This window comes from Athene noctua, chromosome 7 (genome assembly GCF_965140245.1).
Source record: "Athene noctua chromosome 7, bAthNoc1.hap1.1, whole genome shotgun sequence".
NCBI classification, from domain to species: domain Eukaryota; kingdom Metazoa; phylum Chordata; class Aves; order Strigiformes; family Strigidae; genus Athene; species Athene noctua.
The window spans coordinates 37,817,828-37,843,608 of record NC_134043.1 but is presented as its reverse complement, the minus strand read 5'-3'; the positions used below and the strand labels follow the sequence as shown (position 1 = coordinate 37,843,608).

The following is a 25,781-nucleotide window of genomic DNA, read 5'->3' as shown; positions in this document are numbered from 1 at the left end:
TGGAGAAGGTTTCCCAGAGAGGCAGTGGCTTTAGAAAACTTCAAATCTCAACTGGACAAGGCCCCTGTGCAATCTTACCTAACTTCTTGTAGTAGTGCTACAAAAGTAGTACTGCTTTGAGAAGGAGACCGGATAATCAGAGGCACTTTTCAGCCAATATTTTTTTTTTTCTATGATTCTATCATAGCATGTTTGTATCGAGCTGTGTCCAAACCAGTCTAAAATCTGTCCATAGGCTACACTGTGTCTTATAGGCTTATTGGCTTGGTAAGCAGTAGTTTTATGATGCAGTGGGCATACAGTATTAGGAGATGTATTTATGCTAGTATTAGAAAAGACTGGTAGCTGTTACACAGTCTGTGGTAAGAATCTTTTTGTGGTTGAGTATGGTAGATTCCAGAGAAATAAATGGCTTCATATTTTCCCAGGAGCATTACAGCTGCTCCAATTACTAGACAAAAAGCAGGCCTGTCATGTAAATCTTTCTGTATTGGTTATAATACTGCTTTTCACTCATCTGTGCTGAAATAAGTTTAATTAAATGCTGAAGATAAATGCCAGTAGAAGCTTTTAGCTATGAATGTGGTTTTAAATCGTTAACCAATACTAATTTGTATTATTTCTCTAGTGGCCTGATTGGATTGTAGTTGGTGAATGTAATTATGAGTCTCCTCTTAAATCATGTTGTTCTCCTGCTAATAAGTCATCTGTGTCACTGCAGACTGTGAGATTCGTATGTGCATTAGAATTTCAAGGTGTGAAAAACCTTGCAGGTGGACCGTGCCTAACTGGAAGATAGACTGGCAAGAGCATTAAATGAGGGATGAAAGAGATAACATGGTTATTGTGGCAAGGTCTTTGGTCACCTTTTCTGTGATTGCCAAAAACCTAGATTAAACCTATCAAAACTGGCCTGTGTAGTGTTTAAAGTACTTTAATTCAGCAGGCATTTTTATCTTTATTCAAGGGGAAGCCATCTTGTGTTTCATTTCATTTAAGGAGAGAAAGTGGGAGGATGGATCTTTTGTTCAGTAGATGGTAGTACTGTTGATTTTGAAACAAGATACTTAAAACATTTTATTGTATGACTCCCTCTTGCAGCTAGTGGTAGTCATGGAGTTTCTCCCCATCACATCAGCTTGCTTGGGAGTTTCCAGAGTTTATTCTGGACTGCAAATTTCATGTAGATAGTTAAGTGCCTAAAACTGGTGTGAGTTCTATGCCACAGCAACTGTACTGCAAATGATAGCCAACCCAACTTCTTTAAGGCTAGCTTGGGTATGACTACACAAACTTTCTGTGCTTTGTGTCTGTCTTCTGCTACAGCCTTTGCATAAGAGACAAAGCAGAAAGAGCTTTGTTTCTATGTAGCACAGACATACAGTATTACTGCAAGTGCAGCTGCATGGGGTGAGGTGGTGTGGGCACTGCAGTATTCGTGGTGGTATGGAACGGAGGAGAAATAGAAGAATAACCAAAGGCAGTTGCGTTAGAGCCAATTTTAAATAATGCTTAGTTGTATTATTTCATGGTATCTTGTAATGCTTTAATGTATGTCTTGGCAAAAAGGTAATAAAAAGGCTTCCCAGCCTAAAATTAATTTTTTAGAGCTGTGATTTTTCAAAGGCATTTGGGAAAGTTGAATTCTGCATGGAAACACTCTAGTAAGAATAGGGCAAGTGATAAGAAAGTGTAGGTGTAAAAATTACTGTATAATAGATAAAAACGGAATTATAGCTAGATTATGAGTTTAACTATTCCTGGAAGTCTAGTATTTGTAGTAATTTAAATGTCTAGTTGTGATGCTCTTTTTTTTTTTTTTTTTTTTTTTTTTTTAAAGCCCAGTCCAAGTGGCAAAGGCAAGTTGGCAAAGAGAACAGTGAATTTACTACCACAGCTGCCTCAGGTAGTTTTGTTGGCTTTTTTTTCATGGTTTCATTTTCAAATATGTGTCACAGCATAGTTATGTAAAGACCATAGTTCTCATACAGATCTATGCTGAGGTGTGTATTCTCTCTCTGAACTATGTATATTATATCTTTATGTGGAATGTTTTTTATATTTCAGTATTTGGAAAACAATGAAAATGGAATATTTGAACAAGTTTGAAAATATTTAATTAATGTATAAAACTAGAGAATTTACAAATATTACCCGTAAGTTTAACATGCTTATCTCTAATAGTCTGGATATTTAGAATTTGAGGGCAGCGTATAAGTAGTAGTGTATTTTATGATTTTTATGCTGCCTTATTCCTGCTGTGTATTAAGCTACGTTGTCTTTGATTTACTATATTTAGAAGTCTTGAAGTGTATGTTAATAGCACCTACAACAAGTGTAAAACTAAAACATAAAATATGTATTCCAGGCAAGGTCTAAACCATTGTGGCAGCAGACTTGTACTTCATTCCATCTGAGCAAAGAACAGAAAAATGATGAGTCAGATGAGTTTACTGTAAAAAATGAGTATTCATCTGGTAAGGTTAATATTTTTAGCACTACTAAAGAAAACCTCTCAGAAGCATAAACATATGTGTGATATATTTAAACTTCTTTTTTTAAACTTAATTTCAAAACATATTTTTTGCAAGGAGAGTATATGAAGATGACATGCAAGAGAAATAAGATGCAGGATTTTAGAGGTGCTGGACCATCAACTTCTACATTTAAGAGCAGCAGTCATCTGAAAAAAACCCATGAAAGTTTCAGAAGTGCTCTTGTTGACATCTTGTGAGTTTCCTTGTCTTTGAATAATGTGGTTTTGCTTTTTGATAGATGAACCAAAGTTTTAAATTAAATTATTTTAAAATGTTGACGACTGCAAATTGAAAGTATGTATATGAATGTGAACTATATCACTGATTTTAAAAGCTGAGATTTAGTAGGTAAATACAAACTTGGTCGCATACTTCAGTGTTGTTTTGAATCAGAATGTCTTGAGCTCATTGTAAAGTTTTCCCAGTTCCCTTTTTTTTATGTTATGTTTGTTCACAACTCACATATAAGATGTCTATATATTACGGGCTGTTTGGAAATTAATTGCCCATTTCAACCTGTATGTTTGAAGTGGCATATCTCAGTTCAGAATAAAATTTATTAATCAAAATAAAAACCATTAGAATCAATACATTGTTGCCAACGAGAAACAAGCATATTTATTCCAGTTGCATAAAATTCTGGACTTCTGGAGGCGATGAAGTCATCGAAGGCAGTTTCGGCCTTCCCTTGGTTTCTGAAGCATCTCCCGCACAGGAAGCTGTCGAGATGCCTGAAGAAGTGACAGTCGGTGGGTGAGAGGTCTGATGAGTACGGTGGATGAGGCAGAGTTTCATAGCCCAGCTCATTCAACCTTTTCTATTGACCAGTGCTGGGTGCAGCCATTCAAGTTTCTGGTGCATTTCATTGATTTGCTGGACGTACTTCTCTGCTGTGGTTGTTTCACCCAGATTCAGGAAGCTGTGATGGATTAAACCAGCAGCAGACCACCAGACAGTCAGCATGACCTTCTTTTGGTGAAGATTCAGCTTTGGGAAGTGCTGCGGAGCTTCATCGTGGTCCAACCACTGAGCCGATCGTTGCCGGTTATCGTAGAGCATCCATTTCTCGTCACTCGTCACAATACGGTTGAGAAATGGGTCGTTCTGGTTGCGAAAAAGAAGCGCCAACGACACTTCAAAATGGCGATTTCTGTGATTCTCATTCAATTTGTGCAGCACCCATTTGTCGAGCTTCTTTGACTTTCCAATCTTCTTCAGATGCTCAGAAACAGTTGATATGCTTCCCCCGAGTTCTTTTGCAAGTTCTTAAATGGTTGTGCTTGTATCTGCTGCCACCAGAGCCTTCAATTCATTGTCATCAATAGCAGAAGGATGTCCGCAACCTGCTTAATCTTCAGGGTTGAAATTGCCATGTCAAAATTTTTGGAACCAAAGTCACACTGTCCATTTGTTCACACTTCCCTGGGCATATACCTCATTGATGTTTCGAGCAGCTTGCACTACATTATGTCCAAGTTTGAACTCGTAGAAGTAGATTTGTCGAAATTGCTGTTTTGACATCTGAACTTCAAACCTCCAAAATTTGTCAAAAACGTATTTTATATTATAATTTAATTATACAGTGTGAACATAGCTCATAACATGAGCTTTTCAAAAATATATAGCAGTATGCCAGTTGAGAAGGTACTATTCCTGAAACATATACAATGAAAATCACATTACAAAACGGAAATTAATTTCTGAACAGCCTAGGCCAGTAAAATGTATCTGAAGAATGTGTTGCATACTCTTTATTTTCTTTGTTTTTTTGTCTTAGGCAGCAAGACCTTACTGAAGAACAGCTTCCATCCCTTGATGAAACTCAGCCTCCAAAAGCAGATTCTTCTATACCAAAAGAGAAAGATATTTTGGTAGCTAAGATTGTTTTCTAGAGTATTAAATTAAATACAGTGCCAGTTATTTATTGTAAATATTGTCAAGATTATTGAAACAAGAGATGACTGACAGTGACATATTCTCCCACTATTAGTTTCACACAGTGTATTATTTACAGCATTATGGTTGAGAATGGAGGTATGGATGGATGATTCAAAGAATTGCAGGATGGAATAGTAACTGGAGGATAACTAATGTCAGGTAATAAATGAATCTTTTGTACACTTGCTGAAGGTGAGTATAACTGGCAAGGGAGGGTGCGGTGCTGTGTCTGAGCAGATAGAATCCATAAGACAATTCTACTTGGGTTACCCTCATTTAAGGGCTAGGATGTTCTTTGTTCTCTTTCTGGTTTTAAGCTGCTTTGTATGACACAGTTGTATACACAGATTTGTGATTTATGTATATTTAAAATAGATTAAGTTCTGACATTGGTAATCTTCTAGTTGATATTCCATTCTGCATTTTTTTAAATTTGGACTGATATGTTTCTTCATCTGTGTTTCCTTTAATGTTAATCAGGTTTCACATGCCTGTTTAAATGCAGGCACACAAGCAGATGTACTTATTTGTGGTTATACATTCCTATTCTGAGCAATGAATTAGCTGTACATTGCATATCCACGCAAATCTCTGCAGAATGCATGGCTTCCTTTTTGCATATATGGTCCAGCCCAGGAGCTAATGGATAATATTGGCAGCACTAGAATGAGATGCGTGAATACATACTGAAAATTTATTTAAGGAAAAGGTTGGTACTGGGACAGTGCAAAGGAGGGGTGTCTCACCAGAATTGTAAAAGCAAAACCAAAACAAAAGCCAGATTCCTGTGAGTTATGTCCATTCTTCAATGGAATTTTTGTTATTTAGCTTTTATCAGAGAAATTAAATGAAGTTCACATGCCACTACACCCTGTTTTGCTATCTCAACCGCTTTTTATTGTTATTCTACCCACTAGTGTTTGGCAGGCTGATGAAGGTATTTATGTTAGATTTAATGATGTATATGTAATTTACAGCATAAATCAGTACTTAGTAATAATTACATTCATTTTTACTAAATAAGCCCATATTTCTAACTAAACTGTAGTAGCAATGACTATCTAGTACTGGACTTAACTGATGCATCTTACTCTTTTATCCTGCAGAAATACTACTATTACATTCACCATGGAATTGATACAGCAAATGTGGCCCCAATGGATGAATCATGGCTAGACAACATCTTAGCTTTAATTCCACAACATCTGAAAGTACTTGATGAAAGTATACATTCACTGACTGATGAAGTAAAAGAAGACTATCTTCTGAGTGTAAAAAAGGCTATAGGTAGATTTCTAGGAGTTGCATTTTCTCCTAAGCTACTAATATTCAGAAGCATTCATTGTTGAGTGTGGTTCATTGTTGAGTGTGGTTCACTGCTGAGAGCGACCATTGTGGAAGTTAGCTCTCCTGGATATTAGGGTCACATTTTAAGAAGAATACTACTCATGTTTTCTTACCCTTGTAATGACCAAAGAAGATGATATTCATTATTTCTGATCTTTCAACACTTTTAAAAAACATTATTTTATAAATCCCTACCTAATAGTATAGTTTTCTCCTAAATCCCTTTTCATGTATGTCTAGATAAAACTCTTCAATTGAGTTGTGCATTTGGACATTTTGTTGGAGACATTGAGATGCTGAGGTGTGTCCAACAAAGAGCAACAAAGCTGATGAAGGGTCTAGAGAACAAGTCCTATGAGAACTGGCTGAGGGAACTGGGGTTGTTTAGTCTGGAGAAAAGGAGGCTGAGGAGAAACCTTACTTCTTTCTACAACTACCTGAAAGGAAGTTGTAGTGAGGTTGGGTGATGGTCTCTTCTCCCAAGTAGCAAGTGATAGGATGAGAGAAAATGGCCTCAAGTTGTGCCAGGGTAGGATTACATTATTAGGAAAAATCTCTTCACTGAAAGAGTTGTCAAGCATTGGAACAGGCTGCCCAGGAAAGTGGTGGAGTCACCATCCCTGGAGGTATTTTAAAGATGCGCAGCTGTGGCACTTAGGGACATGGCTTAGTGGTAGACTTTGCAATGTTAGGTTTTACAATTGGACTTGGTCTTAAAGATCTTTTACAACCTAAATGATTCTGTGATTCTGTTCCTTTGCTAACCTTATTTTGTTTGTTTGTTTTTTCTTCTTTTGTACTTTTTTTCAGTTGACTTTGTTTTAAGAGACACCAGGGAAAAAGATAAAGACAAGAAGAAAGATTTTCTTCTACCTCATCATGCAGTGTAAGAAAATACATTTATTCAAAAACACTGACTAGAGAACAGTGGGGTAGAATAGCATGTATAAGGAACAGTCTTAATGTGGTAGTCAGTGGTAGCCATAAATAATAGTTATTATTTATGTAAATTCAAGTAATGATTATACAGCATCTGTGGAAAAACCCTGGAAAATATATGTCTACTTTGAAAGGTGGTCTGGAATTAATTTTGTTTGGGAGTGCTTATCTAGTAAGAAGTCTCACAATCCCACAGCATTTGATAGAGCAGGATAAGTGCTTATGTCTAGACTGCATTATAATCAATGGAGCCGTGTCATGTTCTGCGCAGATTTCACTGAAGCTCAGTTCTATTTACAGATTGTGACAGTTTACCTTAATACATACATGTTTAAGAATGTAGTATAGACTCTTCTGTTCCTCAGAACAATTTGGCAATATGTAGTATAAGCAGTGATGGTTGCCTAGCTTTTCTGAGTATTCCAGTGTGTACCAAGCTCCGTACTGGAGTTGATAGATGTGGCCTTTGTTCAGAGTAACAGGCTATCTCTGTTCCATTCACACTTGCCTTAAAAAGTCTGCAGTCTACTGAAAGCAAGCATAATGCTGCTCCCAGGATCATACATCTGTCCAGGTGGATCAGCCTGCCTAGTGTCAACTTCCCTAGAACATGCTTTAATTCTTCCCTTGATGTGCATGTGAAGAGGTACCTTGTTCATAGGTATAGTCAAAACCTGGTAGAATAAATTTGCCTTGTAGAGAAATGTAATCTTACAAATGCTGCAGAAACAGAACATTTCCACTGATACCAGCCGGCTCTTTGCTGGGGGTAGCATTACTGAGTGATTCTAAAAACAAAAAAGGTTTTGTTACAGATACGTTTCTGGCTTGTGGTTGTAAATGCTTTTAGATATAATATACATATATAAGTAGAATATAATAGAAGGGGTGGCTGTAAGAGATGTTACTTCAGCAATTTGCATCTTAAAAGGAGTAGTATTAAATATATGATTGATTTATTGTTGTTATTGTATCCCCTGGGTAAGAGGGCATCCTACATCTGATTCTCTGTAGATCTTCCATATCTCCTAGGAACTCTGTAGGACGTCGTGGTAGTTTGTATATAAGCTTATGCCACACACTTACGTGCAGATACAAAAATACAAAATTCTCCTAGTAGAACAATTATTGGTAAAACAGTTTTATTCCATTAAGGGTACTTAAAATATGAAACTTTCTTCTAAAGAAATATGTAAGAAAGATGTGGAAAAACTTAAAGTTTTTTAACTTCCTGTAGCTAATTCTTCTGTCTCCTATAGAATGCAGTTTCAATGAGAAATGCATAAAAGTTTTATATCAGAATTATTCTTTTAAAAGGTGTTAATTGTGAAAATGGGAACAAAATTCTTACAAATACGACAAAATTGTCAGGGTTGGTTTTGCTTTTCCCTTGCAGCCTGAAGGTTGCAAATGTATACTTCTGAAGTTGCAATGCTTAATATTTTAATAGTAAAATCAGACTGCCTGTAGAAAATGAAAACAATTTTTAAAGCAGAAAAAGCTATGAGTGTATAAAACCCTCCACCAAAATAGCTTAATGTTTTTAAAAATTTGAAAACAGACAACTGATTTCATGAAAAGGCTATAAATTCATGAGTGTTTACAGACTTGATGTAATGAGCATAAACATAGATAGTACATACTTACTGTAGGAAAAATCACACAATAATTGACGAAATACATTATATATGTGTAATGATTTTATTACATGCTAAATATAAGGGAGCATGAATAGGTTGCAGATCTCTTAGGATTTGGCCAATATTTCTCTCATTCTTTCATTTTCTTTTAATACCGTGCTCAATGTTTGAAGACATTTTTTTGATATCTAAATAATGAGCTGAAAGCTAAATTTATCTCCTGAATTCTGTGCTTTCTGGGATGCAAACCAATTACCTTAAAGCAAACGTATAAATATTTTGCTTCTTAGCACAGCTGCATTCATCCTGCTGTTTATTGTTGGTTTTGTGGTGGTTGTTTTTTTTAGACTAGAAGTAGTGCCAAAACCTTGGAACAAGTCTTTCTTGTCAGCGTGCAGTTACATGAAAGAAAATTTGCATGCAATAAATCCTTCAATGCTTGCTGTTCTGAACTTGTGGGAGACCTCATTTAAGTAAGTGTTATCTATATCTCTTAGGTTTCAGCTGCTAAGTAATTTCAGAATCTATGTAGGGAAATAATGATTGGTGACATCTTAAGATTTCTAGGTTGCCCTGTTGAATTTGAGTCTGCTACAATATATACAATTGAACACTGATCATGGATATGATGACTTTGTTCAAAAGCCATTATCTCAGAGATTTCTTTGTCTCTGTTCTCTCTAACTTGCTATGCTTTGAAGAGTTTCTGCCAACTGTTCCTCTATAGAGGTCAAGCTTTTTCTTGTCTGTGCTTCCCCAGATATCGTATGGAATGCTTTGCCATCTTCATTTCCTTTGGCATCTGGGCAGTTTTAAGGAAGAAGTTACACATGAAATTTGAGTAGTTTAGCTGATTTGTACATGAATTTCATTAGAGCTTGGGTGAAATGCCATCTAGACCTGGCAATTTGTGGATTTGGTTTTTTGGTTTGTTTTTCTCTACAGCCAGTTTCACTGACAGTTCAACTTGAGACACTACGTTCCTTGTACAGAAAGGCTCCAGAATGGACCTGCTATTATCTTTTTTAAGCCCTCTTTTTAAAAACTTAAGTTTCTCTTTGTTATCTTACGGACTCCAGCAAACTTCTGACGTGTTTGAAAAATTACTTATTTTTTGATATGTCTTCCATTTTTTTAAATAGTCTTTCTTGCTTTTAGTATAGTCTCTTAATCTCTATTTAAATTTGACACTTTTTTTTTTTTTTTCAGTCTTTCCCAGGTCGGGAATATTCAAAACAGTCTGTCTCCCAAGAAGAGAAGGGTTGCTCTCTTGGCTAGCTGGGCACTTACGTTTTTTTCTCTTATCTCATTAATGAGGGAAAAGGCATTAGATGAGCTATTATTTTCTGTAGACCAAACTGCTTGCTTATTTCGTGACTGGTGATACAAAAGAAAATGAACTGACCTGTCTAGGCCAGGTGCTGTAACAAGTTGCAGGGAGTGTTGTTTTTAGGTTTTTTTTTTACATTTTTTTGGTATCTGCCAAGTAGGAGACAAAATTCAGCCAATGCCTTTTAAAAATATAAAAACTGAAAATTATTTTGAAGCTAGATTTAGATGATTATTTATTTATTTTACATTGTTTTATTATATTTGTAAATATCCTACCAGTCATAGAAAGGCATGTGATATAACACATGCAGAATTTTTAATGTTTGATCCTATTAATGAGTAACATATGCACAAACTCTAATTCTGAAAATAGTTATTAATATGCTCAAATATAGTAATTACTACTTCAACTTAAGATCATGTATGCAGACAGTATTGAAGTGCTTATATTTGGTTGTTTGAAACAATAGAAGCTAATTTCTGTAAATAACATTATTTTAAAGTGTTTAAAATGTTTAAAAACTGTTTGAAATGTGAAATATGAAAAAATTCATGGAAATAAAAGACTAAAAAACAAGATACAGTGAATATGCTCCTAAAGTATTCGTGTGTTATTCTGTTTCAGAAACTTACGCCTTCTTGATACAGAAATATATCACAATAAACAAGAAGCTGAGGACCTCTTATTTTTCCAGAATAAAGTTGTGAAGGAAATTGGAAAATCCAAAGTGATTCTATATAAAAAGTATGATCCAGTGCATTCTTTATTTTTTTTTTTTTTAATTACAGGGAAATCTTTTTCTTCATCTGTTTTTGAAACTTTGAACTTTCATGTGAGAGAAGGAATGATCCATTTGAATAATACATATTAAAGAAAGAGATTCAGTGTTGTGAAATTCTTTGAGGCTTATGAACAAAAACTACTGTGTAAATATTGAGCATGTTATCGTGATTTGTGCAGTTATCTTGTTCTGAATTTTGATGTGACGTATTTTGCTCACTTAAAGGGAATAACAAATATGTTTTAGTCTGTTATGACAAAAGCTTTTACTTTGTGGACTCATTTGTGCTGAGTAAATGAGAAGATACAATGTTGCTAGTATTGATAACTTATGACATTTTAGAATATAAACTGTGATATAATTTATTAGATAATAAGACTTGCCCCCTCCCTACTTCAAACAAAGGAGGTGTCTCATTGGTAGAAAGATTAAACCAGTATCACTGTAGAACATCTACTGATGATTTTTGAATTTCATTTTGTGTATTCTCAGTTTTGTAGCTGCTTCTGAGAGCAGTCGCTGCTAAAAAAAAATGTATTGTGAAATCCATTAACTTTATGACTAAAATGTTCAGAGGTAAAGTGTTTGGATATCATAATGTTTGTGTATTCAGTCTAGGATATTTTAAAAGAAGAAAGGCAGTTTTTTTGGTGATGCATGCGGTAGGCTGCAGTTAAGTTCTCAAATAAAGCATCAAAATTGCTAGATCTTTTTTAGAAGTTTGTGGCTAAACTATTGTTTGTATGCATCTGATCTTCCTTTAACCAATAGTGCTTGATTCCTGCAGTTACGTATTACTGCATTTTTACTATTTCAGGTTTTGATTAAATAAATTTTTAAAATTAATTTAGTTTAAAACTGTTGAGACCACTATAGTCACAAATACTTGTTTTTTCATGCTATTAACCTTGAAGGTTTTAATTTCTATACTTGTCTATGATTCAGTTATGTATTGACTTTACTGTTTTCAGTATTTCTTCCTGACCCTGAAGATACCTTTCTGCTCGTAGCTGAAGGCTGCACACTTCTGTGCTTGCTTCCTTCCTGTTTCCCAGCAATGCCAGAGTCAATTTCATGTTGGTTAAGGAAATCTGGGCGTTGCATTCACATCTTAACCTCTGTTGAGGTTACAAAGTTGTATAACAAACTGGCACAGCCCCTGGGACTTAAGTGCACTGCCTGGGAAGCCTTTCTGGCCTGAGAAAAGAGGAGTTCAAAGCAAGATAGTGAATTTGTCTGTCATAATGTCTTATATTTTAAATATGGTTCCATAATCATAGACAGCGTTTTCAGAGACACAATTCCTTAGAATTTAAAGATACTACTATATGACATGCTTAAGTTAAACTATAGTTTCCTGAGTATACTGCAGGATCTTTGGACTGTATGTAATATAAGCATTTATAGCAATTAACTTAAAACTACAGGTTTATTAGTGCTAATAACTTGAAAAACTTTAAAATATTCTATTCTTTTAAGGTGGTTTCCAGAAGTGCAGAAAATATTTTACCAAGCTCATAAAAGAAAACAAATTCCCAGCAATGCCAGCATCACTAAATTAGAGTCTTTCTTTGGTTGTGCTGCCACTTTAATGACTCATCAACTGCAATATTTACTTTTACAATCAATTCAAGACTTTACAGATTTATTTGTGCAACCTTCAGTAAGTAGTCTTTTGTATGAATAACAGCATCATTGTTCATCCATGTACATATGTTTTGTAATATTTTGCTTCTTTTGAAAATAAAAAAGTATGAACTTTGGTTGCAGGTGCTTTCTGGAAAAAAATGTTAGGAATGCATTATGTATTAAGTAGAAAATAGAGGGGTTTTGTCATGTAAGAAGAGAAATATCAACATATTTTAAATCTGGTGTCCTCAAGAACACACTGCAGTCAGACATACAGTAGAAATTCATTAATATAAAGGCCGTTTGCATCTTGCACTAGTGCACTTTCTCTCATGTGTGAAGAAGTCCTATCTTCTCTCTGCTATTAGTAGGTGTCTACTACATGCTTTGACAGAATAGTTCTTGGGTGGGGAAGAAAAAAAAGTAAGAAGGAATTTCTCTTTTGCACTCACATGATGTCTGTTGTAGAGGTAAATATTTCTTGTTGATACTTGATGTCTTGGAGTGCAACTGGATCTTTGTTCAGATTTTGTTAATACAGCCCTGCCATCACATATCCACAGAACTCTGGCTCCAGATAATATTGATGAAAAAGCCAGAGAGAATGTAAGGAAGTAAGGAATCATGTTGTGGAAGCAAAGTATAAATTTTTTATTCCTGCTCCCCTCTAATTGCTTTGTATGCTTCTGAGTTAAGTGAACTTTCATGTCCACGGTACTGTTTTCTGTTATTATTAATAATAGGTACATATTTTCTAATCTTATCCCTCCTAATGGTGATCCTACACTACCTAGTAGTGATAAAATGCTTTCTTGTTTCCTAATTAAATTTCTGTGGTGTTAGGATATGTTAGCAGATGTGGGGAAGTTAAGAGATGCCTGATCCAGATTAAAGATATGATGAAAAATCCGATTATGCCACCAAGGACAAAAGCATATACAAATTTTCATACTGGGATACATAGGAGTCCATACTGCAAATATATACTCATAATATTAAGTTTAATTTTTGTGGATTGGGTCCTTATTAGTAGATGTAACACTTCACTTTTTTTTTTCCCTCTAAGGTTAGTAGAGTCATGGTGACTGCTCCAGGTGATGAATACATTTACTGCTGTACACATAATTCATAGATTTCTACATTTGTGAGGGCTACTACTGTGAAGCTATTCTACTTCAGTCTGTGCAGACAACTTTATAAAAGTTGTTGGCTGGTGTATAGAGGATGCCTCTTGCGCCTACTAAAAATAATGTTGTATCTCATCTTAATGTGTATTAGTTTATGTGAATTTTGTGAGGCATCCTACTTGCACAAGTATTTTGGTATGATTATGGCACGTCATTTGCAATTAAAGTAATGAGTATTTAAAATGCATATACTGGAGTAAATTTTAATCATCCTTTGACTTTTCCTGCATGAGTTAGGTTTAATAATTTACTTTTTTTTTCTTGTGTGTGTTAGCGATCTGTCCAAGCATACAAACACCCAGGTTTAATCCTGAGGCTAATCCTTGAGAACGACCATATTAAATTTGAACCTGACTTTAATGACTACGAAAATATATTACTGAGTGTTTATACTCTTATGATTCAAGCTGTCAGTGATATACCAAGAGTTGAGACCAAATTATTTTCTAAGTGGGTAAGTAATTACAATACTCACTGATTTTTTTTTTTATCATTATATTGTTTTACACTTAGGTCCTAGGTATTTTAATGAATAGCCCTATTGTCAGAACTTGTGTAGTAATACTATAATGCTCTTTTGGGATATTTAGAACAACTTGAAATCATCTTAATTTTGTTAATAAAAGGCCCAGTCACTGTTTTCTAAGCAAATAAAAATCCAAGAATCAACTAGTTTGTGAGTTATTTTTTGCAGGAGCTACTGCAAATGTACTACAAACAAAATTAATGCATTTAAATTTTAAACACATTTCTGCAGTATTCTGGAAAACACCTTCTGTTTTGATATGGGAAAGGGTACTGTCTTTTTAAATATAGAATCTTCTGAGTAGCCTATCCTTTAAAAAAACTAAACCATAATTTTTAAGCAGTTTATATTTGGTTTGTGCATTCAACCAGATTAAAATGTTAGGTCAAACAGGAAACAATCTAGGTTAAGTAAGCAATATTTTGTGAAATAAAAATGTACCTACTTGGTTTAGAATTGCGTATTACTTTCAGTATAGCAGTCTTAGTTTTTAATATGGAGAGAGGGAAGGTAATGTCCTGTAGTGCCTCTTGATCATTTCCCAGTGAGCTGTGGGAGGCGAATATTTCTCTTTTCCTGAAGGAATATAATTTGGACATTGTTGCCCTTTCTGTTTAGCACCAACTTCAATTTTAAATAAAGATAATGACCCTCAATGGTTTTGTTAATATGGTTGAACACGTGACCAAGCAGAAACCTGAGTAATATGTTATGCTTTATAAAAGCACTAATCAATTGCTTCTTTTGTTTTTTCACAAGTATGTCAAGCATGTCTAAATGCGCAAGAGAAAGGCTTTAACTTATCTCGAGGGTTGCAGGGAAGTGTTTTCCATATTTCTAATGTTACAGATTCATGAATTGATAGCAAACTCGAAGTGTTGTGCCTGTGGTTCAGGAAAAATAAAATCCATGTAGATTAAATCTAAAAGTTTTGATAGAATTGTTTTAGATGGATAAGTATGTGGACTTCCAAGGTTCTGAATGAAGTTGCTCTGATTTCTTACTTGTTGGAGGCAAACATCCATAAACTAGGATTAAAAAAAATTTGGGAGTAGAATGTAAATAGCTGTATCTACAAAATCAGGTTTGTAATCAGACTTTAATGAGATTTTAAAGCAACATTTAGTTGATTTTTCTATCCTTTTATCTTCTGTGCCATAACTGAGCTACAGACATAACTGTAGTTTGAAAATGCGCTTTTTTGTGTGGTGTTTTGTTGGTTTTTTTTTTTAAAGCCAAAAGATGAGTCCTCATCAACTGTCTTGAAGCCTGTTATCTTAGATGAAGTCCTGGATGAACATAAGAAAAGGATTAGAGAAGAAATAGCCAAAGAAAGTGCTGTACCTGTGGAACATCTCAAGCTGTATGATAAATACAGCTTCCTGATAAACAAACAAGCTGAACAAGATATTGATCAGTTCCTGACAGAGGAACATACTTTTGAAGAAAAGAAAAGGGAAATTATAAAGTACCAGAAACTTGCTAAGGAAATAAAGTATACTTCTAGGAAGGTAAATTGTAATAATAGTCATGAAGACATATGGATATCATTTGAATGTTGATTTTGTACAAAGAATGTTGTCGAAGGTGATGATAATGAGCTTTGAGATAGTTAAAGTGAAAATTTTTTCAGAGGAGTTTTTCAAGAGTTAGCATTTCTGTTGTGTATTTGCCATACTTAAGTGAGACTTAGATATTTTTGTTAGAAATTTTGTGATTTCTGAAGGCATTTAGAGTATGGTCCTCTTAGATGTGAAGGAGTAAGAGAAAGTGCGGGTCCAGACACCTCCAAATTCCTTCCAAGCATCTAGGACAGAGAGAGGATCCTTAACATGAGCCACTTTTTTTGTCCTTGTAAGGATATTCCATTATAAGAATCCTTCATCCATCCATCCTGAAAAAGAACTCAGAAGGCTGAAGTGGTTTTCCTTAAATTGTTTCTCTCCTAGCATTAAGTGCAAACCTGAGTTCCAGAGAAACTAGTACTTACAGGCCTGTTATGAGGGGTTCTGTGTGTGGAATTCAAGCTCACTTGCCCATTAGTCAGAGTGTTGGATTTGGAGACACACAGGGAGGCAGAGTCCCTTTTTAATCCTAAGGAATATCATGTCTTGATCAGTAAAGCAAGATTACCACGTTTTAGATGTATCTCAAACTCTGTAATTTCACCAGATAGCATTTGCTGCTACAGATGGTAGATGCCCTTCTTTTTTGAGGAAGTAGATTATTTGTCAAGATAAAAAGCAATAGACGTAAAATCTATGTGAATTTATCAACATTTATTTTGATGTGCAGATACAGAAGAACAGATTTTTGCAACTGTAGATTTTTCTTTCCTTTCTTCACTTGAAAGTTTTAAGAGTATTATGGTTTAACTAAATTCTGGGATGAGATCCTTGATATTTTGTGTAAGACAGTGAGAGAAAATAGGTAAAAGCTATTCAATGTTCTGACAAGTGTTATGTTTGTATTGCAGTGTTTCCATCTAGGAATGTTTGAATTGCATTGTGATGAATTAATAAGTGCTTTGGTAAAGCAAGCAGACAATATTTGTGCGAAAGTTATTTCCAAAATGTTCAAAGATCATCAAGACATAAGTGTGAGGTAACTCTTGAACTAAAAATATGTATTGAAATGTACATAATTTTGTTTCCAGCATTGAATTATTTTAATCCTTAAAGGATAGATTGATCTTATTTTTGCTATTATAAATGTATTGTCCAAGGATTATTAAAAAAAAACCCACATGCTAAACTGGTTATTTTATATATTTTTCAGACTATGTGATGAGTTTGACAGAATATCAGAAAAAGCACTTACTACTCCATTTAATACACAGGAACTAATGGAACTTAAGGTACTATCTTTTTTGGTTGTGGTTTGTTTTTTGGTTTGGGTTTTTTTTTTTAAGAGTCCAAATAAGAAGTAGCTACCAGTACTATTGCTATGGCCTTAATCAGTAGCTTTCTGCTGTCACTTGCCCTCTACAGTGGCATTTATTGGTAAGAATGCCAGTTGACATGGACCAAAACTTTGTAGGGCAGTTGTCTCCAAAGTGGGGGCCTGCAGCCCAGGGCATGCACAAGATGATCCATTGGAGTATATAAAGGAAATAGTATTTATTTTTTGTCTAAAAAAAAAAAAGAAATTAAGCTTTACCAATATTTAATATACAGATTGACACTGGTGCCTTTAGTCTGTATGTCAGGAGCTCCCATGTCACATATATACATGAGGTGTCCTGAGGTAAGAGTGGGTGTTCCACAAGGCACAGGGATTCACAGTAGCACCCTCACTTGTTCACATGCTTTCAGCATATTACTATGTATTGTAGTCTGTGTGCCTAGTTAAGTATATTTTTTTGATTATGTTACCTGGTTTTAACTAACTTAACCCTCACAAAATGGCCAAGTGACTTAAAAAGGTTCCCTCAAAGAAACTGCAGATTGAAGATAATACTCATAATGCAAGCGCAAGTGATCAAGAAAATGTCAGAGCTGACTCTTCTAGTATAAGCTCTCCATCATCCACATTATGAAGTAAAAATAATGATGGCCTAATCAGATTTGACAAGTTGACCAAAAAAATTTAAGATTATGAAGAGTATTTGAAATATGAATTTAGATCCACTGTCATTAATAATGAACCTTGTCTGAAATGTCTGTTGTGCCTTGAGGTATTCGTTAATGATATATGAAACCATGACACTTATCAAGACATGTAAAAACTAAGCATCCAGATCATTAAGAGAAGCCTCTATGTTTTTTTCAATGAAGTTTCAAGTCACGCGATACTTGATCCAGTACTCTACAAAATGTAATGATCCAGGCTTAGAAGACTTAGAAGCCTCCTCTTATTTAAGAGTGAAAGAGAAAAAAACCTCATACCATTGGGGAAACACATTTGCTTCCTGCTATGGTAAAAATGGCTGAAATAATACATGAAAAACAGTATGGTGACAGACTAAAATGCATTTCTTTGCCAGAAAATACTGTTAGAAGGTACATAGAAAACATTGCTGAAGATCTGTAGAAACAGGTATTAGAACAAATTATGCAGTGTGGGAGATTTGCTATACAGCTGTATGAAAGTACAGATGTTTAACATAGTTTATGGTATTTACTAGAATCTGTTTCAGTAATGACATACATGAAAAACTACCCTTTTCTAAGCCACTAAGGGAAAAAGGTATTGGAGAAAATATATTCTCAACAGTAAGTGACTTCTTTAATAAATACAGTGCTTTATGGAAAAACTCTTGAAGTGTAACCACTGATGGAGTGGCTTCTTTGACCAGAATAAAAAACTGAATCTGGGGTAAGGTTACAGAGATAACACCACATGTGAAATTCATTCACTGCATCATTCCTAAGCATGCTATGGCAGCAAAGATGTTAGAGCCAGAAGTGTACAAAGTTCTACAGGATGTCATCAGTGTGGTTAATTTTATAAACCAAGATCTCTGAACAGTAGAATCTATATAATAGTTTGTATTGAGATGGGGTGTAACCATGAAAATGTTCTGTGCTGTGCAGAGGTTTGCTGGTTATCTTGGGGTAAATTCCTTTCAAGAGCTGTCAAACTTAAGGATGAGTTATGCGTTTTTCTTTTTGGAAATGACAAGTGTTCCTAATTTATTTGACCTTTTCTGTGATGACAAGTGACTGTCAGTAGTATGCTACCTAGCAGATGTTTTTGGTAAAGCAAAGACACTTAATCTGTCCTTCAAGGTAAAGGTGACATCTTTATGAATAAGAAATTAACTGCTTTTTCAAAAGAAAAGCATGCTATAGAGAGATTGTTTTGAAAATGGATATTTGGAAACATTTCCATTGTTACCTGATTTTGTTGCTGAAAACCACGTATCCCTCCCTATAAAAGCTCTAATTTCTGTAGACTTTAAAAACTTAGAAACAAAATTTTCTAACCCATTTAAAAATCTTACAGAATGTTTCAATGGGTTTTGAATGCCTTCCTTAAAATTGCAAGACCTTCCATTTAGTTTGCAAAAATGACTGAGTAACATTAGAGGGAATGGGAATTTACTAGATGAACTTCAACAAAAACATTTGCATAATTGGTGGATGGGATCATGATTTATCAAGCACAGCCGATGATGCAGTTTTTCCATTTAGGAGTGTGTCTTTGAGGTTTTTTTCAGCTGTAACTGCCATTAAAAGAGAGTACTGAAATAGACTGAAGTTAGAACAAGACCTTTGAATCTCTGAATCTCAAAGTATTAAACCAAGATTAATGAAGCATATTCAATCACATTGCTCTCAGTAAATGTATTAATAATATTAGTGAGAGCTTCTGTAAAATTATTAAAGATTATTTTAAATATTTATTTCATCTTCATTTAATAATTTTTTCTATTTTTTGTGCATGTTTTGTTGTGTGCATAATATGTCAGTATAGTAGTATGTGTGTATAATCTATAAATAAATATGCAGGGGGTGAATGCTAAAAAATTTCTGGTTGATGAGGATGTGTGATCAAGAAAGTTGGGAGACCACTGCTGTAGGGGAGCATGCTAGCAAGCAGTGTGGCTGGCTTGAACACTGATTGAGCCTATTAGTATTATAGGTATTTAGTTAGTAATATAGGCATTGTGTCAAAGTTTTTTCACTGATTTTCAAGAAGCCATGTGTTTGTATGTAATAGCTTGGAATAAGTGCATGATTTTATTTCTATCCCCATCTAGCTAGTCTAAGCAGATAACAAGTAATTTCTATACTGTGGGCAACATGCCAGTAGAATTAAATTTAGACTGTGTGTTCTTCAGGGTTCTGAACAGATAGTGTAGTCAAACAGTGAATATTTCTTGGTTCTCCTGAATTAAATTCAAGCAATTGAATTAGATGTGGAAGACTCCATATCCATTTCTAATATCCTAGACTAATCAAAGAGTTGAAACTTGAGATGTAAGCAACTTAAATATGTATTTAATTTTTCACAAGAAAATTTTAAAAAGCACTCACTGGCAAAATTGTATGAAGTAATTTTGCCTTTACGTTGTTTGCTGAATGATCATTTAAAATTTAGCAGATGTAGGGTTTGCAGTTTGGTAACTGTAAAATCCCATCTCCTCACAAATACCACTTCTGTAATCAAAACCCTGCTGTTTCTTTGATGTGTTTAGGCTCCAGTTCAGCAAAGCATTTATAGTTACACTTGAAATGTAACATGTCTTTGTCTCTTGTTGTTCCTCAAAGTTCTGATGTATGTGCCCAGTGTTAAATGTGTGGAATATAGGTGTGTGCTTAAAATAAATTGGGTGCCTGAGTGGTTGGCTGAATTTGGTCTGAGTTGAACTTTTGTTACAGTGAAGTTTAACATAAGATACAACTGGAGTAATTTTTTCAAGTAAAACCTAAAATGTTTAGAAGTTGAACTGTGTGCCAGCAGAGAATATGGTGCCTTTAAAATGCATACATGTTACACTGTAATTTTTTTGTTGGAGAATAAACAAATTGCATGTAGTCATGGATAGCATGTATTATTATACCAGCATCAAACCCCTTCTAATAGTTTTTCCATCTCATTGCTGAAAAAATGTACTAGTCTTTGTTTGGGGTATTCTTTTAATAGCCACATATTCTTTGGATCCATAGCAATGAGTATGTTCTGAAGCATAGAAACTGCTGTTAAAAGAGTAGAAGTGTAGTTTTACTGGACAATTTATCTCTACCTAAAAATGTTTCCAGTGATATCACGTTGTGTCATCATATTAAATTTTTCCAATTTTTCAATTGATGGATATCAAGTAATATTTACATATACTGGTATAATATTGATCTGCTCAATTGGCCAACATTTTTACTAACACAGCATTTTGCTTTCAGAGTGCTTAGTTATGGATTATTGTTTAAACTATGGTGTGTTGCTGTTTTGTCGGGAGTACCACACGGAATGCTACGTGTATCAACACAGTTTACTGCCAACTCTTGAGATCTGAAAGAACAGCTTAATTTTTATTTTAATCATAATGAGCAGCGCAGTGTCTGTCTATATTCCTTATATTCTTACTGCTGGGGAAGACCTAATCTCACATTGGGCCATCCAGTCCTTCCCTTTCTGAAGTATATCTTTTCTCTTATAGTTATTTTACTAAGTTTTCTTCAGTAGCACCACGATTTCTTTCCTAAACCTGCAGCATTTACAACAGGCTGTCTGGATTGGCTTTCATTAGTCCAAACATTTGTGCATACAGCTTCACCCATTCTTTTGAGTTTTATACAATAAAATAGCGAGTAAGGTAGTTGTATAAACAAGTTCTATACTGTAAAAATGGCTAGTACCATGCCACTCCATATAAACACCTTTTCAAATCATGCATTTCTAATTTTATTTAATTTTCCTTGTAAAAAATAAGCTTTTAAAGTTAGGTGTTAACTAATTCAGGCATTATTTTAACATTAAGTTAGAAATAAAATACCTTCCCTTTTAATTTCTATTCCCCAGGCCTGTATTCAGAAAATGGAAACATGTGACATGCTTGAATTGGAGCAGAAATTAGTGGATGCTGTAAATTGTGTTGCTTTCCTGATAGAATGTGTCAACTTTTCACCAGCAGACATTCGACTGAATAGTAATGTTTTTCAATGGTATGCACGAATGCCAAGTATCTTTGAAGAGCACAGGAAGATAATTAAAGAAAAAACAGATCAATTTCAAGATGGTCTTAAGGTTTGTAATGACAATATTTTACAAGTCTTTGAGGTACTGATTTTGAATGGCATATAGGATATAAAATAATGGATTGAATAACCTCTTTTATTTTCTCATATATTTAAAAAATGAGTTTGAAGTAGATGTTTTATATTATTCTTGGTATTAAATAATTTTTGCCTGATTTCCACTCATTTATTTTTCAAGTATCCACAAGTAGTACAAGACAAGTCACATCTCACATTTTGCACTTGGAAAGCTCTTTGGTTACAGAACTTCCAGAGACATTGATGCAAGTTGTCTGTATGTGAAATAGTAAAATTCAGGTAGAAAGGTTTAAAGACATGTATATGGCTTGTTTTATGCACATGAGCAGTTCCTCTGGAGTCAATGGCAATATATGAAATTTCTATGATGGATTAAAAAAAAAAAAAATCTGCATTAGTTTGTAAGTGTGATTTTGCTGCTAGGATAATGTCAAATAAGGTAGTTTTGTAACAATTGCATCTTAATTCAGGTTTGGCTTATTTGTTTTTATTTTTTAACCTCTCATACTTTACATGTATTGTATCTGTTAGAATTTTTCATTATATATATTAGGCTTTTACAGTACAGTTTGTTATGTTATCTAAGTGATAGGGTCTCTCCGCAAGGATTGCTAATTACTGGGCTGCTGATTCATTACAGTTGCTACCTGTATAGCTGTCTGCTTTGGTTTTCTTGTGCTCCTTAGTCTCCATCATTTTGTCTTAGATCACATTTTGTCTTAGACCATACATATTTTGAGATAGTGAGTCTCTATGTTTATGCAGTATGTTTAAAGAAGTAGCTGGTAAGTGTGTTATAAATAAATATACAACATAGACTTAAAACATGTTATTGCTTTGTATGGTTTGCTGCTTGGTTTCAGACATTGACCACTACTGATACTCAATGTGAAATGTGTTATGGAGTCACATATACGAGGGAAAAGCTATCCTTGAACTGTAAGGCTTTAAGACAAGACACACCTGTCTTGTGAAACTGTTTAGATTTGTCTGCCATTTGATTAATGCTATTATTCTGTTTTAATTTGAGCTATACTAGGCATTTGAATTTAGCTTTCTATTATTAGCCTGCTAAGTATGTCCATCACAGAAAGCAGAAATTTTTATGTCCAACGATTTCCTATGACATAGAACCCAAAGTCACATCTGTCAGCCTAATAAGTCACTGTAAGTAACAGTAGTATTCAGGACAAATTCTGTAATTTGGGTGGAATAGATACTAATGTGCAAATATGTTGGGTGTCTTAGATTTTCTGCAAGTGTAAAGTGTCCTATTATAGCAAATCAGAATAGTTATTCCTTTTTAAAGAAAGTTATTGTGTTTTTTTTTTTAAATGAGTATATGCTTATTTGATGTTTAATTAGATACGCTGTGAACAATTTGTAGAGGAACTGAAAAGCTACTCTAAGCAGGTTGAAGAATTTAGTTCATTTGGAGATATTCAGGAAGTCAACAGGTATTTGAAGAAAGCTCAAGCCTTAAATACAAAACTCGATCTCGCTGCTGATAAGGTACAGATTATAGTCTATAGTCCAATAGTATAAATTGTAAATCTTAATATTTGTGTTGCTGGAATCAACAGTTTGCTTAGTTATGCAGTTACTAAGATGTGGCAAAGTAATTCTTAATTCAGCTATGAGATATTTTTACATGATTTGCAATTTAAACTGCAAATTTACTGAGCACAGTAATTTGTTACTCTGTGGTCTTGAGTTATTATGGCAGCACTTTGCATAGTGAAAGACTGGATTAAGTTTACGTAGGTTTGCATAGAAATTATGCTTTTATGTTCTTCGAAGTGCAATTCCTGATGCTCATTATTACCTCCCATCTGTTAAAGCCTCCATGGTAATGGAAATTATAGAGGAATGCCCAGGTACCATTTTAAACCTCTGACTATATTCCTTTATTGACTAGCATGAATGCTGAGCTGTTACTGTTAAAGGTTGCTTTAACTACAGTCAATGGCAGCATTTACATAATAGACTGGTTTAGTAACTCAAAAGTTAATTTGAAGCTTGCTGAACACACTGGAAATCTCCCCAATTCCTGTGGTAAGGACCTGGTATCATGGACAGATTTGTATTTCAGACCTCACTTATGTCTCAACAGATTGGTCAGTTAAATTCAGAAGAAGAGTCCTTTGGATGGCCAGTATCTCAGTACCCTCAGTATAAAAACATCCGGAATGCTCTTGCTCCATATCTTTGTCTCTATGATACGACTGTTGAATTCAACAGGAAACACAGAGACTGGACAGAGGGAACATTTACAGAAGTGAATCCAGACAAAGTAGAGATGGATGTGGGAAACTACTGGCACGAATTGTATAAACTAGAAAAAGCCCTCCACAATTCACCAAATGCATTAGCAATGACAAGACAGGTTAAATCAAAAGTAGAGGAATTCAGATGCCACATTCCTCTAATCCAGGTGATTTGCAATCCTGGTTTGCAAGAAAGGCACTGGGAAGAGATGTCAACAATTGCTGGTTTACCATTGTGTCCTTCTGAAGACTCAGATGTCTTGTCATATATTAACTTGCATCTTGAACCATTCCTAGAAAAGTTTGAGACCATCAGTGAAACAGCTAGCAAAGAACATTCACTTGAGAAAGCTTTAATGAAAATGATTTCTGAATGGGATCAAATGGAGTTCACTCTTCTTGCCTACAGAGAAACAGGAACCCATATTTTGTCATCTGTAGATGATATTCAGATGTTATTGGATGACCACATTGTCAAAACTCAGACTATGAGAGGATCTCCGTTCATTAAACATTATGAGAAGAGAATAAGGTAATTTTTTTTTTTCCAATAGAAAGTCACCAAGTAATGTTACCAAATAAGAAACCTTTTCTGCTTAGTCGAAAGCATAGGGTCTTCAAATGCTTTTGTTTATCCTCCCTAAGCAGTGAATTAATCTCATTTTAAAGGGCTAAAGCTTTTGTCCCATGTCAGCTATTTAATCCCATTAAGCTTATTTTTTACTTTTAATTAATGATATGGGAAGTGCTAATGCACTGTAGAGGTTGCTAAACATTTCTAACGCACTCTTGTACTTAAGGTACCAGATGCATCATATTAACATTACCTTTGTTTTACCAGATACATTTTATCTGAGGTGTAGATGGAAAGCTTGTAGTCTAAGAGAATATAGTCTAAACTTTCTACCTAAATTATAAAGCTACTGAATCTTTTAAGCTCTTCAACAATTAAAAATGTTAGGGCTTATATAAGGAAGATAAAGAAAATGAAAACAAGACAAATTTCAGGGAAGTGATGAAAGAAGTTTTTTTTTTCTTAATGCAGAAAACTAAATTCTAAAACATAGCATTGCATGTTAAAAATTCTGTACTTCATCTTTGAGCATAGATTTTAATCCTTTTCTGTCTCTTTCCTCAAGAAATACTTGCTTCTTAAATCCCCCAAACATAGTCATATTGTGGAAAACCAAAAATCTTTCATTTAAAGTGTGACTATAATTATCTATGTAGGTACCTCCACACTCCCATTAACCTGCAAAAATGATATTTTCAACACATCCTCGATAAATATGAAAACGTTCATATACATACATGTTTATTCCAATAAGTGTTAATTCTCTAATTACCTCTGTACTATAGTATAAGAGTTCCTTCCTTATGAATGTAAAATGGTAGGTTTTGCCTATTTAAAAAGAGTAAGTACACCATGGTAATTTCATCAGGGTTTTTTTTGTGACTGACAGCATTTGTAGTAATATAAGGTGTTAGTATTACTTTAGCCTTTGAGAACTAGGTTCTCAACACAATGGTTGCTTTCTCAATAACCCCACAAAGCACATAGAATTCTGGATTGCTGCCACAGATTATTCCAACTTTCTCGTCTTAATTTTGGTATATTTTTAGTGTAAGCGAATTAACTGACTTGCCTAACTTTCCTCTTGGAAAGCTGCATTTTTCTCTACCTCTTAGTAGAAGCAAAATCACCAGATATGAGGTACCAATACCTAAGAGATGAAAGAGGGGCTTCAGGTAGAGGAAAAGATACATGCAAGCAAAGCTGTCTGTTTAGAATCTGTGGCAGGTGAATGAATGAAGGGGGAAGTTAAGTATGTTTTCACATGTATCATTTTACAGAGCTCAGTGATGCCCATGTATGAGTGCTCTGTTGAGAAAATTATTGCCGTGGTTCATATATACAATATGTATTTTAACAGCATGC

At 34.5% G+C, this 25,781-nt stretch overlaps 1 protein-coding gene across 1 annotated transcript in view; it reads left to right on the top strand.

Moving 5' to 3' along the window:
- Positions 1-1,681: 1,681 nt before the first annotated feature.
- Positions 1,682-25,781, top strand: part of DNAH7 (dynein axonemal heavy chain 7) — a 116,454-nt gene continuing 92,354 nt past the window's right edge. Inside the window, exons 1-16 of the mRNA XM_074910712.1 lie at positions 1,682-1,906; positions 2,369-2,477; positions 2,592-2,730; positions 4,315-4,408; positions 5,582-5,762; positions 6,633-6,708; positions 8,749-8,874; positions 10,359-10,478; positions 11,995-12,178; positions 13,606-13,789; positions 15,100-15,368; positions 16,334-16,461; positions 16,636-16,714; positions 21,322-21,546; positions 22,941-23,087; positions 23,689-24,374. Coding sequence (XP_074766813.1) covers positions 1,790-1,906; positions 2,369-2,477; positions 2,592-2,730; positions 4,315-4,408; positions 5,582-5,762; positions 6,633-6,708; positions 8,749-8,874; positions 10,359-10,478; positions 11,995-12,178; positions 13,606-13,789; positions 15,100-15,368; positions 16,334-16,461; positions 16,636-16,714; positions 21,322-21,546; positions 22,941-23,087; positions 23,689-24,374 — 2,864 coding nt within the window. The 5' untranslated portion in view covers positions 1,682-1,789. The remainder of the gene's footprint in view (positions 1,907-2,368; positions 2,478-2,591; positions 2,731-4,314; positions 4,409-5,581; positions 5,763-6,632; positions 6,709-8,748; positions 8,875-10,358; positions 10,479-11,994; positions 12,179-13,605; positions 13,790-15,099; positions 15,369-16,333; positions 16,462-16,635; positions 16,715-21,321; positions 21,547-22,940; positions 23,088-23,688; positions 24,375-25,781) is intronic.